Genomic DNA, 13,919 nt, shown 5'->3' with positions numbered 1-13,919 from the left:
ATGAGGCTGTTTGTTGTAATTACCGACGAAGCATTACGGTACTCGAATTGTGAATGTTGTGGGTTTCCTCTTCAACACACAACAGGTGAGTGCTGAACTAGTAAACTAATTGGCCACGTTTTTTTTTAACCTGACAAACCTTACTGATTGGCTGTGTCGGGTGGTGGTGGGTTTAACGACACATTTATATTTACGCGATCTAACCCAAAATACGAACTTCGCTTGAAGCAAGGGCTGCTTTGACTGTGGACACGTGGGAGGCACTGGGAGCCAGCGTCCTTTCGAGCCATTGGGGCTTTCTCCTGACTTCCCTACTCTTCAGATCACCCGGTGCTTCGGTTAACGCACAAAAAACACAATGGCAGTGTTGATCTACACGCGTGGAATGAAATACGATTGTCCTCAAAGGGGGGGGGGGGTGCCCTTCACTGAACATTCACTCTTTACGGTACGATTCGGATATAACAGAGTGTGTCAACGGACATCTCATCAAGACAATGTACAAATGGGGGGTGGGGGTGCGGAATTGGGGGGGGGAAGACAGAAGTTTTATTTAACTATTTTCGCAAGACAGGGTGGGGGGAGTGAAGTCTCGCAGGCCGGAGGGAAGAAGAGGCAACGGTGGAGGCAGTGTGGTGAGGATGACCACATAGGGCGCCACGGTGGCTAGATGTTAACTACCTCGCCTAGTATACAGGAGGTCGTGGGTTCGATCCCCACCCTGACATGTGTATATTTGGAGTTTGCGTGTCTCTCCCCGTGGTCCTGTGGATTTTTCTCCAGATCATCCGGGTTTTCCCTCCACATTTTAAAACATACGTTTAGAATATCTGGCTGCTGCTATACATTTCCACGTGAAAAGCCACTTCGTTGAGCTATCATTTGTGACGGCCAGGTCGCGTCTGAAAAAGAGCTGTATACAGGCACTCCTTCACATACGCGATATATGCGTTCCTGGAAAAACGCGCGGATGTCAAACGCTATTTTCCAAAAAGAAATAATGTATAAAGGAGGGGGTTATGGGATTTCCTTCACAGTCGCAGACATAATCGCCTATATTATCCTAGCCTATATCAATGCAATACATGTACACCCAATATAATACTCGGTCCTTCATTCTTAACCACCTGTGTTCTCTTGCTACAGTGCCCTCTCATTCATTATCCCATCACCACCCGTGCCCCTTCCTCTCCGGATGTTAGACATCCGACCACCTGTGTTCTTAATGATCCCTTCGCACGAGTTATCGTGACGCACTGGCTGCTGGCAACGCCATTGGGTCGCGGTGCCAGGTTAGGGTGGGGCGTACGGCGCGTCGCGGATGACGTCATTCCGAAAATGGCCTCGCATGTCAATAAAAGGTCTAAATACAATTCGCGCGTTGTTCCTAAATGGCGTACCACAAAAACGCGTAAACCTAGGATTGCCTATATATCTCGGTAGTGGGGCCTTACCTGGTAAAATAAAAACTGTTTACTTTACGTTGCCCAGTTATCGAGGCTAAAGACGCTTCGCAGTGGCGGATACACACCGGTGAGTTGCCTTGTGAAATTGGTGGAGGCCTCGTGTGGTCCGTCGGAGTGTGAGCGGAGAGACTGTGCTCATGGCCCGGTTGTGGGTGGGTGTGGGTAGGAGTTGGGTGAGTGTGGGTAGTGGGTGGGTGTGTTTTGGTAGGGGGTGGGTGGAGGAGGGGTGTGGGTAGGAGGTGGGTAGTAGGGGGTTGGTGTGGGTAGGAGGTTGGTGGGTGTAGGAGGTTGGTGGGTGGAGCTGGGTAGGAGGTGGATGTGGGTAGGAGGTGGGTAGTAGGGGGTTGGTGTGGGTAGGAGGTTGGTGGGTGTAGGAGGTTGGTGGGTGGAGCTGGGTAGGAGGTGGATGTGGGTAGGAGGTGGGTAGTAGGGGGTTGGTGTGGGTAGGGGGCGGAGGTCGGTAGGGGTAGTGGTGGTGGCGTTTCAGTTGAATGCAGGGTTGGGGGTGCCCCCGGCAGGCCGCCGAGCGAGGAGGGGGCGCCGCACGCGCACGAGGAGGAAGGCGGCAAGCAGGATGAGGCCAAGGCAGAGGACCCCCACGAAGAGCAGCGCGCCCAGCAGACCCCCTGCGAGCCCGTCGAGCGCGGGGCCCCCCAAGGTGTGGCGGTCCCCTGCTGCTCATGCACGGGCATCCACAGAGGGATGTATGCAGGGAGATTAACACGCACACAAGGATGGAGAGACACAAGCGCGCACGCAGTGAGATCTGGTGCTGGTTATCGTGTTGAACTTCATCGCAGCACCGGCAAAATGTCACTGTTCTAGAATTGCAAATGTCGTGGGTTTACTCTTCAACGCACCGGTGTGCTGAACTAGTAACTAATCGCGACATTTTGTTTACGTGACAAACCTTAAAAATCGGCTGTGTTAGGCGATCTAACCCCCAAAAAACCTTTTAGTGTGGATTTATCACAGTAAACTGCAGCTCGGCTAAATGAGAAATAGGTGTGGGTTTGGTCTCGTGAGTCGTGGGAAGGTTCTCCTGGCGGTGTTGCATCCCTCCCACTTACGCATCTGGAGGGCGTCCTTCAGGTCGAGCTCGTCTGCAGAGACAGGACAGGACGGGGGGACATGGGGACACCGTCGGAATGTGAACCACAGAGTGCTGCGCACAGCACAAGCTGCTAAACCACTTTCTGCATGTTAACGTATTGGCGGTACCCCGGTGGTGCACGGTATAAAATAAAAACAAAATAAATCGTAATAATTATTTATTTTCCCACAATTTGCAACTCCCGATCAGAAAATCATTTGTGGCGATGCGTCAAAATCAGTTCTGTGTCTTCGCAGTCAGAGGACGAATGTTACAAACGGCTGAACACGAAGCTTCACAGTCTGTTGCCGTGTCGCTGCACCCGGGCTGATGACGAGTGTTTGCTCCGTGCCCCAAAGGCAGATTCGACTCCTCGTGCCCTAGACTTAGTCAAACGGTTCCTCGATTCAACGGACCCAAATCAACGGTCAATGTTGACCATTTTTAGACGGTCTCAGTCGACTGAATAAACCTTCGAATCGCGTGAAACTTTGCGACAGGGTTAATGAAAGACTAATAAACAGATTCTCTAAATTAAGATTTAGATTATAGACTGTTTTAAGAGGACCGGTGTGTTACATTGCACCGGTGTACCACCAATACGTCCATTCAATAAAATGGTCTTTTCCCCATTTATTTTTTTACAACTGCGCTGTCAGCATAATGGCACGAGATTTAAGTGTCAGTTTTAAAACTCGTGTGGTTTGGTGGAGAACGACCCGCGGAATGAGATGTCACAACTACCTCCGAGCACATTGAGAGGTCCATGACCATTGCCATCTATTAGACAAATATGAAGGCTTTTTTTTCAATAACGAGTTATTATTTTATTACGGCAAGATTCGTATCGACATCATTGGAAGGAAAATAAGTTCGTCCACTTGTGAGTTAGTCTGTTAGTGACGGCATCTGAGTTTATATTCCCGTTGTACTTGGTCACCTCAGTGCTCATTTGTGACTGTAAGGAACTGGTGGGGGGGGGTACTGTGGCATTGATTGTGATCCATGGGGGAGAAAAACAACTCATGAATGGAATTGGCCAAACATCCAAATATAGGACCACAGAACTTGGGCAATGGTTGGTAATGCCGGGGTTCTCAGAATCTGAATATGTATTTATACTGGAGGAATCTGATAAGTTATGAAGCTGTTTTTCACATGTCCAGCAGCTAAACTGAAAACTAGTTTTTATTTTACCGGGCGTAACCAGACTGGATTGTGTGAGCAGCTCACAGATCCTTGAAATATCAGCGACAACGGAGGGCGGAGGAGTGGTGCTCACAATAACGAGCGGAGTGCCAGGCGGCTAAAATGTAGCAAGGTGGCATAGTAAGGAGCATAGACAGAAGATCTGGCAGTCATCTCAGTCTATAGTTTAGACTGAACCCTAAAAACTAAAAAATTTTCTATTTTTCCAGGTAAGTCCCACTGAGCTATATCGCTTTTTCAGAAGCGACCTGGTCACAAATTATAGCAAAACGAAGTGGCTCATCATGTGGAGATTTATAGTAGCGAAATACTCCAAACGCATGTTTCTAAATGAGGGAAAAACCAGAGGACCCTGAGAAGAATCCATGCGACCACGGGGAGAACATGCAAACGTCAAACATAGAGGCGTTAAGAGTCCACGTGGATTTTTCTCCGGGTCCTCCGGGTTTTCCCTCTTCATTTAGAATCAACATCACGCGTCTAGAGTAAATTTCCACGTGATAAGCTACTTCGTTGAGCTATCATTTGTGATAGCCAGGTCACTTAAAAAAAAAACAGCTACATAGCTCAGTGGGCCTTACCTGGTCAAATAAAAAATATTTTAATAAAAAAAAAGAGTTTTAGTTTCTAGCGTGCCTGTGTGCGTGTGCGCGCTGCACTACAAACCTGGCAACCCCGGCCAACGGCAGTGACAATTATCTGAACCGGTTCTGGGCCTCCTCTCGGTCGACTCAGCCTCAAATTAGTACCCGGCGCATTGTGAAAAAAAATCGCCACTGGGAAGACAAAGGCGGCCGGGCGTAGTGTTGGACACCCACCCCCTCGTGTGTCGTGCCGGCCTTCATAGGTGCTACTCACTAACAGCACTTGCCCCAACAGTCCACGGGGGATCTTTGTCTTTTGTTGTAAGCGGCACGTACCGTTACGCGTCACGATGGGTCCCGCGCTCAGCGTGGCGATGTCCCTGTTACTGCCTCCCCCCTCGGGGGGGTTCTGTGCACGTGAGGCCCCCCTCCTCCAGCGCGAGCTCGGGCAGTTACTCTGCGGGAGACACGCGACACGGCACGCGCGGGCGTGTTTGTGTGTACACGCGTGTGCACGTCTGTGTGTCGGAACCTGTCCTGGGTCGACGTAGCCTCAAATGAGTACCTGGAGCGGTGTGTAAGCATCGCCACTAGGGAGACAAAGGCGGCCGGGCATGGTGCTGGAAACCCACCCCCTCCACGTGCCGTGCCGGCCTTCATAGGTGCTCACTAACAGCACTTGCCCCAACAGTCTATTCAGGCTTAACGGGGGATCTTTGTCTATCGTACACGTCTTGAAGTGTGTGTGTGTGCATGTTTTTTCCTGAGAAGAAGGGTGACCAACAAGTGTTCCAGGAAAGTTCCTGACAAGCTTTGCCTTGCCAGGCACGCTGACGAGAGGCTTGCGGAGCCTCAGCGTATAGTTTCAATCTGGGGCAGTCCTCTGCACGTTTTTGTTGGTACCTGACCCTCTGCTCAGTCATGAAAGTGCCTTCATGATGGTGGGCAGGCCCGGGTAAAACTGCGTGGCCGAGAGTCAGAGCCATTCCCTGTTCACCTTCGAGTGCGGCAGGGATGGCCTCTGGCACCTGACACTCTAACACCATCTTTATTGACGATCGTAGTTAACAATGATTGGCACTCATCAGGTGCCTGTCACAGCGTTTCGAGGCGCCATTGCGTGGAAATGATCAAAAACGAATCAATAAATAACGGCGGGGGGGGGGGGCTGGAGAGGAATGAAGGTGGTGATAGAAGAGGGCGAGCCCCTCAACCAGGGGGGCACCAGTGGGGAGTTCACAACTGGAGGGGGGGACACCAGTAGGGAGTTCACAACTGGGGGGGGGGGCACCAGTAGGGAGTTCACAACTGGGGGGGTGCACCAGTAGGGAGTTCCACAACTGGGGGGGGGGGGGCACCAGTAGGGAGTTCCACAACTGGGGGGGGGCACCAGTAGGGAGTTCACAACTGGGGGGGGGCACCAGTAGGGAGTTCACAACTGGGGGGGGGGGGCACCAGTAGGGAGTTCCACAACTGGGGGGGGGGGGGGGGCACCAGTAGGGAGTTCACAACTGGGGGGGGGCACCAGTAGGAAGTTCCATAACTGGGGGGGGGGCACCAGTAGGGAGTTCCACAACTGGGGGGGGGGGGGCACCAGTAGGGAGTTCACAACTGGGGGGGGGGCACGAGTATGGAGTTCACAACTGGGGGGGGGGGGGGCACCAGTAGGGAGTTCACAACTGGGGGGGGGGGCACCAGTAGGGAGTTCCACAACTGGGGGGGGGGCACCAGTAGGGAGTTCACAACTGGGGGGGGGGGGCACCAGTAGGGAGTTCCACAACTGGGGGGGGGCACGAGTAGGGAGTTCACAACTGGGGGGGGGGGCACCAGTAGGGAGTTCCACAACTGGGGGGGGGGGCACCAGTAGGGAGTTCCACAACTGGGGGGGGGCACCAGTAGGGAGTTCACAACTGGGGGGGGGCACCAGTAGGGAGTTCCACAACTGGGGGGGGGCACCAGTAGGGAGTTCACAACTGGGGGGGGGGCACCAGTAGGGAGTTCACAACTGGGGGGGGGCACCAGTAGGGAGTTCCACAACTGGGGGGGGGCACCAGTAGGGAGTTCACAACTGGGGGGGGGGGCGGGGGCACCAGTAGGGAGTTCACAACTGGGGCGGGGGCACCAGTAGGGAGTTCCACAACTGGGGGGGGGGCACCAGTAGGGAGTTCACAACTGGGGGGGGGCACCAGTAGGGAGGTCCACAACTGGGGGGGGGGGGGCACCAGTAGGGAGTTCCACAACTGGGGGGGGGGGGCACCAGTAGGGAGTTCACAACTGGGGGGGGGGGGGGCACCAGTAGGGAGTTCACAACTGGGGGGGGGGGGGCGGGGGCACCAGTAGGGAGTTCCACAACTGGGGGGGGGGGGCACCAGTAGGGAGTTCCACAACTGGGGGGGGGGCAGCAGTAGGGAGTTCCACAACTGGGGGGGGGCACCAGTAGGGAGTTCACAACTGGGGGGGGGGCACCAGTAGGGAGTTCCACAACTGGGGGGGGGGGGCACCAGTAGGAAGTTCCATAACTGGGGGGGGGGGGCACCAGTAGGGAGTTCCACAACTGGGGGGGGGCACCAGTAGGGAGTTCACAACTGGGGGGGGGGGCACCAGTAGGGAGTTCACAACTGGGGGGGGGGCACCAGTAGGGAGTTCCACAACTGGGGGGGGGGGCACCAGTAGGGAGTTCCACAACTGGGGGGGGCACCAGTAGGGAGTTCCACAACTGGGGGGGGGGCATCAGTAGGGAGTTCACAACTGGGGGGGGGCACCAGTAGGGAGTTCCACAACTGGGGGGGGGGCACCAGTAGGGAGTTCACAACTGGGGGGGGGCACCAGTAGGGAGTTCCACAACTGGGGGGGGGGGCATCAGTAGGGAGTTCACAACTGGGGGGGGGCACCAGTAGGGAGTTCCACAACTGGGGGGGGGGCACCAGTAGGGAGTTCACAACTGGGGGGGGGGGACCAGTAGGGAGTTCCACAACTGGGGGGGGGGCACCAGTAGGGAGTTCCACAACTGGGGGGGGGGGCACCAGTAGGGAGTTCACAACTGGGGGGGGGGCACCAGTAGGGAGTTCCACAACTGGGGGGGGGCACCAGTAGGGGGTTCACAACTGGGGGGGGGGGCATCAGTAGGGAGTTCACAACTGGGGGGGGGGCACCAGTAGGGAGTTCACAACTGGGGGGGGCACCAGTAGGGAGTTCCACAACTGGGGGGGGGGCACCAGTAGGGAGTTCACAACTGGGGGGGGCACCAGTAGGGAGTTCACAACTGGGGGGGGGGGCACCAGTAGGGAGTTCCACAACTGGGGGGGGGGGCACCAGTAGGGAGTTCACAACTGGGGGGGGGGGGCACCAGTAGGGAGTTCACAACGGGGGGGGGGGGGCACCAGTAGGGAGTTCCACAACTGGGGGGGGGGGGAACCAGTAGGAAGTTCCATAACTGGGGGGGGGGGGCACCAGTAGGGAGTTCACAACTGGGGGGGGGGGCGGGGGCACCAGTAGGGAGTTCCACAACTGGGGGGGGGCACCAGTAGGGAGTTCACAACTGGGGGGGGGGGGCACCAGTAGGGAGTTCCACAACTGGGGGGGGGGCACCAGTAGGGAGTTCACAACTGGGGGGGGGCACCAGTAGGGAGTTCCACAACTGGGGGGGGGGGCACCAGTAGGGAGTTCCACAACTGGGGGGGGCACCAGTAGGGAGTTCACAACTGGGGGGGGGGCATCAGTAGGGAGTTCACAACTGGGGGGGGGGCATCAGTAGGGAGTTCACAACTGGGGGGGGGCACCAGTAGGGAGTTCCACAACTGGGGGGGGGCACCAGTAGGGAGTTCCACAACTGGGGGGGGGGCACCAGTAGGGAGTTCCACAACTGGGGGGGGCACCAGTAGGGAGTTCACAACTGGGGGGGGGGGGCATCAGTAGGGAGTTCACAACTGGGGGGGGGGGGGGCATCAGTAGGGAGTTCACAACTGGGGGGGGGGGCACCAGTAGGGAGTTCACAACTGGGGGGGGGGGCATCAGTAGGGAGTTCACAACTGGGGGGGGCATCAGTAGGGAGTTCCACAACTGGGGGGGGGGGCACCAGTAGGGAGTTCACAACTGGGGGGGGGGCATCAGTAGGGAGTTCACAACTGGGGGGGGGGGCATCAGTAGGGAGTTCACAACTGGGGGGGGGGGCATCAGTAGGGAGTTCCACAACTGGGGGGGGGCACCAGTAGGGATTTCACAACTGGGGGGGGGGCATCAGTAGGGAGTTCACAACTGGGGGGGGGGGGCATCAGTAGGGAGTTCCACAACTGGGGGGGCACCAGTAGGGAGTTCCACAACCGGGGGGGGGGCACCAGTAGGGAGTTCACAACTGGGGGGGGGGGGGGGGCACCAGTAGGGAGTTCCACAACTGGGGGGGACACGAATAGGGAGTTCACAACTGGGGGGGCAGGGCACCAGTAGGGAGTTCCACAACTGGGGGGGGCACCAGTAGGGAGTTCACAACTGGGGGGGGGGCATCAGTAGGGAGTTCACAACTGGGGGGGGGGGCATCAGTAGGGAGTTCACAACTGGGGGGGGGGGGCATCAGTAGGGAGTTCCACAACTGGGGGGGGGGCACCAGTAGGGAGTTCACAACTGGGGGGGGGGCATCAGTAGGGAGTTCACAACTGGGGGGGGGGGGGCATCAGTAGGGAGTTCCACAACTGGGGGGGCACCAGTAGGGAGTTCCACAACTGGGGGGGGGGCACCAGTAGGGAGTTCACAACTGGGGGGGGGGGGGGGGCACCAGTAGGGAGTTCCACAACTGGGGGGGGGCACGAATAGGGAGTTCACAACTGGGGGGGCAGGGCACCAGTAGGGAGTTCACAACTGGGGGGGGGCACCAGTAGGGAGTTCCATAACTGGGGGGGGGGGGGGGCACCAGTAGGGCGTTCCATGATCACCGCAAGAATGCGCCCGATGATGGAGGTGCACATGGAAAGTGCGCTCCATCGGCAGACCGTTAAGTGACGTCGCGAGCGCGGGGTGGCTTTTGCCGACCCGCGAGTGTCTGCGGGTCGAGGCGGGGCCTTCGCAGCGGCTGGGCGCGTTCCTCACCGGCCCGAACGAGGGGCAGTCGATCTCGCGGCAGAGGCGCGTGTTGCAGTGCAGGAAGATGGTGGAGAGGTGCTGGTGCTTGTGGCGCACGAAGCGGAACACCTCGAACGAGAACTTGGACACCTGGCTGCGCGCGTTCTCAATGATCGTCGTCTGCGGGTCGCGCTTGCAGCTGCAGAGATGCACAACAAAAAGAGACGAAAACATCCCCCCGTGTAGCCTTTTAACAGACTGTTGGGGCAAGTGCTGTTAGCGAGTAGCGCCGATTAAGGCCGAGACGACAGACACACGAGGGGTAGGTGGCCAGCACCACGCCCATCCGCCTTTGTCTCCCTTGTGGCGATGTTTACACATCACACCTGGTATTCATTTAAGGCTGAGTCAACCTAAGGGAGGGCCAGGACCCGTTCAGACACAAAAGACAAAAACAGACAAGCACAGACATGTACAGACAAAGATCCCCCGTATAGCCTTAACAAACTGTTGGGGCAAGTGCTGTTCGCGAGCAGCACCGATGAAGGCCGGCACGACAGACAGACGAGAGGGTGGGTGGCCTAGCACCATGCCGAGCCGCTTTTGTCTCCCGAGTTGCGATGTTTTTACACATCGCTCCAGGTACTCATTTGAGGATGAATCAACCTTGTGGGTAGGCTCAGAGCCGATTCAGACAATCATCAATGGCGGTGTTGGTGGGAATCAAACTCGGGTCGCTAGGTTCGCAGCGCGGTGCGCTAACAACTGTGCCACCGCTCCCCAAGTGTCTCACGCAACAAACGCACAGTAAGAGAGGTGCACACGCTCGATGACACGAAAACAAAGATGTCCCGTATCGCGTCAAACAGGAACAGGAGCCGTCGGGCTTCCACTGGACAGCAGTGGGGAACATTGAGTGGAGAACAAATATAAAATTACTTCATTAGTCTGCTCTTATGAATCCATATGTAGTGGCGTAACGGGCCCAGGGTTTTCAAACAGCAGTTGCATTATGTACGGGGTTGCAGACAGTGAGGTCAGCTCAGGATAAGCAGGTGCAGGTGGGTAGCCTTGGTGACAGCAGACAGAGAGACGCCAGCAATTAGGGGAAGAGGCAGTGATTGGCTGGCTGCAAATGCAAACGCAGAGTAGGTGCCACGGAGGCGAGAGATAGTGGAGATAAGGGGGAGAACACGTGCGTGAGGCTGGGGAGTCCGCTGGCTTAATGAGGGCCATCTGGGGGCACTTAATGAGGAGGGGGATAAAAGGGGAACGTGTGAGGCAGAGGAGTTGAGTTGGTTGGAGTGAAGACAAGAGAGAATTCAAGAGAAGTCTGGGACCCTGCTCTGCACACCTCGTCCTCTCCAGCAGTGTTGGCTGATCACACGCTGGAGGCACGGGCGAGGTTGGAGAAGTGAGGTTAGACAGGCTAGCAGTAGAGAGGCTAGTGAAATCCTAAGTGTGAGGGTGACAAGGCTAGCAGTTGAGAAGCTAGCAGAGTATATAGTCAGCTAGTGGGATCCTAAGTGTGGGTGTGATCAGGCTCGCAGCAGAGAAGCTAGCAGAGTATATAGTCAGCTAGTGGAATCCTAAGTGTGGGTGTGATCAGGCTCGCAGCAGAGAAGCTAGCAGAGTGGATAGTGAGAGGCTAGCAGTGGAGTGTATAGTGCAGGGGTGGGGAACGTCTGGCCCGCGGGTCGTGTGAGGCCCACAAAATAATTTGGTCTGGCCCTGCCAAGGCAACCGCAGGCGAGACTCGAAATTCAATAAACCTGGAAAAGCAGTTGCGAGTAGCGACATCATCAATACCAGCTAACATCACACGCCTCACCAAAGAAAAGCAGTTCCAGCCATCACATTAGGGGTGAGTTAATTAAATGTTTGACCAAATATAACAGGCTAATTTTTAAGTTGATAATTTTGTATGGCCCGTGAATGATGTTATAAATATCCAAATGGCCCTTGGCAGAAAAAAGGTTCCCCACCCCTGGTATAGTGAGAGGCTGGCAGTGGAGAAGCTGGCAGAGGGCAACGTAGCAGGCTAGTGGTGCGAGAGAGAGCGAGCGGAGCGTAGCAGACGAGCAGTACAAGAGGAGGAGTTGCGACGGAGACGCGTGGTGTTGAACGCGAGGAGTTCTGTGCCAATAAAGTGACACAGGAGAAAAGAAGAAGTTGTCCGTGTGAAATAACACCACCACACATACGAAAGATGAAGATTGCCACGCGGTGGGACCCAGCGCCCATCACACTGTCAATTGGGGTAGGGTTGTCACGATGTCCAGGTTTTAACCGGACACTCCGGATATTAACATCTGTGTTCGGGTGGCAGGAATAGATTTTTATTTATACATATATATACATTCATATTGTCATTCAAGAACCCAGAATACAAAGTGGATTTTAAAAAGAGGGGAGGTGGGGGGAGAAAACAGCTGGGTAATGCGTAACAAACTCGGCGCAATGACACCCTAAAAAATGTAGGGATCGATCGGCGGACGTCTGGGCTCAGCTGCCCTACCGCGGTCAGGGTAACGGTCAGGAGCAGCTTAGGAGGGGGGGGGGATAATGTAACTCAACAAAACCATAAATAAAGTAACGTGAGCGCGATGTCCAAGTTCGTCATTCTTTTCATCTCCCAGGAGCAGCACTTCACCGTTGTGCGAACAGAAGTGGTGCAATAGGAATTGATTGACTTCACATTTTTTTTACTTTAGGAAGATCTGACAGACCCCTCCGGCTGCCTGAGACATATGTGAGAGTTTATGCCTCCCCCCACCCTCTGGCCTTGCCTGAGGAAGAGGTCATAGCGGGTGATGTCGCTTGGGTTGCCTGAGGGAGTCGCGTAGCAGTAGTCGAGCAGCACGTGCCACCTGCAAAGATAAAAGACAAAGACCCCGTGTATAGCCTGTAACAGACTGTTGGGGCAAGTGCTGTTAGTGTGCGGCACCCATGAAGGCCGGCACGACACACGAGGGGATGGGTGGCCAGCACCATGCACCACCGCCTTTGTCTCCCCCAGTGGCGATGTTTACGCATCACACTAGGTACTCATTTGAGGCCGAGTTACAGTGATGTCACCACGGTGCTTGCGCCATTCTAAGTGAGCCTTGAGGCCACGTGAATTGTCGAAGGCTCACTTGCAGGAGGTCATGGGACAGACCCAGGTGCCATGGGTTGAAATGCGTATTCAGCCAATTGAGTAAACAGTCCTCGAATTACGAACATAATTAGTTCCTGAAATTCGTTCGTAAGTTGAACGGTTCGTAAATCAGAACACAATATGAAATCTGTTACAATTCAACAAATAGGGAAGCATTGTTAAACTCATTACATCTTGCGGAGGATTGCTCCTCTGAACAAAATAGTTCCGCAGTTCAGTTTTCAAATGCAAGTTCGCGTTTTAAGTCAATGTCATTTTATTATTCATGGACGCTGGTTGCGTAACTACGGGTGTTCGTAAGTCGGGCGTTCATAGGTTGAGGACTGCCTTATTTGGCTGCTATAAATATTTACATGATAAGGCACTTTGTTGAGCTATCATTTGTGGCCAGGTTACTTCTGAAAAAGGGCTACTATAGAGTTCAGTGGGCCTTACCTGGTAAAATAAAAATAGTTTTACTAAGTTTAGACTGAGATGACTGGCAGATGTACCATATGTGCTTCCTACTATGCCAACATGCTGCATTTTAGTCGCCTGGCTCTCTCCTCGTTATTGTGAACGCCACCCCTCCATTGTCGCTGATATTTCAAAGATCTGTGAGCTCCTCACACAATCCAACATGGTTACACCCAGGATTGATCATATGTAGGCCAGCCTGAATGTTTTATACCAAAGCAAATGTTCAAGCATAGAGAAGGGAGGGCAATACTGTGGCCGAGAAGTGCCAGAGCTTCATATGGAGTGATAAGCCAGATAACTTCCACACAGCGTTACGTAGATAGTGAACATATACAGCCGCCCTACTGATTCAGAGTGAGACATCCGCTGTCAAACAAGAGTTGGCCATAAGCGCACTGCCCGAAGTGCTGAAACTTCTTGACTCTCCCCACAACTGAAACATAACTCAAGGGGAGTGGAGGGGGTGGAACATTCGATGACACAAAATACCCAGCAAGGTTCCAGGTCCAGCAATAGCTTCTCCAACTCATAAGAGTAAGCAGCAATGACCAGATCTTCAGCATACGTAATATGGTTGAGCCATAGGGAGTCAACCCTTGACCTCATCCCAGCATCAATCACAATCTCATTGTATCTGTATTAGATGGAAATTCCTCGTAGGCTTTGGCCATGTCAACAAAGCAGAGGTATAGGTAGGTCCTGTTGAAATTCTCTATACCTCTGCTGTAGCAGATGGGTTTGAAAATATGGCATCCATGCAGGACTGCCCTGGCCTGAAACCACATTACGACTTTGCTCGCTGCTCCTTAGCATGTCTGGCAAGGCGATGTTTGAATAATCCTTGTCAGGACACTTCCTAGAATACTGAATACGAAGATGCCCCAGACGTTATAATC

The 13,919-nt window shown here is 54.6% G+C and overlaps 1 protein-coding gene across 1 annotated transcript in view; it reads right to left on the bottom strand.

Annotated features, from left to right (window-relative positions):
* Positions 1–1,828: 1,828 nt before the first annotated feature.
* Positions 1,829–13,919, bottom strand: part of ZPLD1 (zona pellucida like domain containing 1) — a 64,379-nt gene continuing 52,288 nt past the window's right edge. The window contains exons 7-11 of the mRNA XM_061576871.1: positions 12,194–12,274; positions 9,432–9,603; positions 4,689–4,809; positions 2,537–2,569; positions 1,829–2,140 (exon numbers count right to left, since the gene is read on the bottom strand). Coding sequence (XP_061432855.1) covers positions 1,950–2,140; positions 2,537–2,569; positions 4,689–4,809; positions 9,432–9,603; positions 12,194–12,274 — 598 coding nt within the window. The 3' untranslated portion in view covers positions 1,829–1,949. The remainder of the gene's footprint in view (positions 2,141–2,536; positions 2,570–4,688; positions 4,810–9,431; positions 9,604–12,193; positions 12,275–13,919) is intronic.

This window comes from Lethenteron reissneri, chromosome 62 (genome assembly GCF_015708825.2).
Source record: "Lethenteron reissneri isolate LAM-NWPU_2019-01 chromosome 62, ASM1570882v1, whole genome shotgun sequence".
Classification (NCBI taxonomy): domain Eukaryota; kingdom Metazoa; phylum Chordata; class Hyperoartia; order Petromyzontiformes; family Petromyzontidae; genus Lethenteron; species Lethenteron reissneri.
The sequence above is the reverse complement of the archived record's forward strand: the minus strand, read 5'-3'. Positions and strand labels throughout refer to the sequence as shown.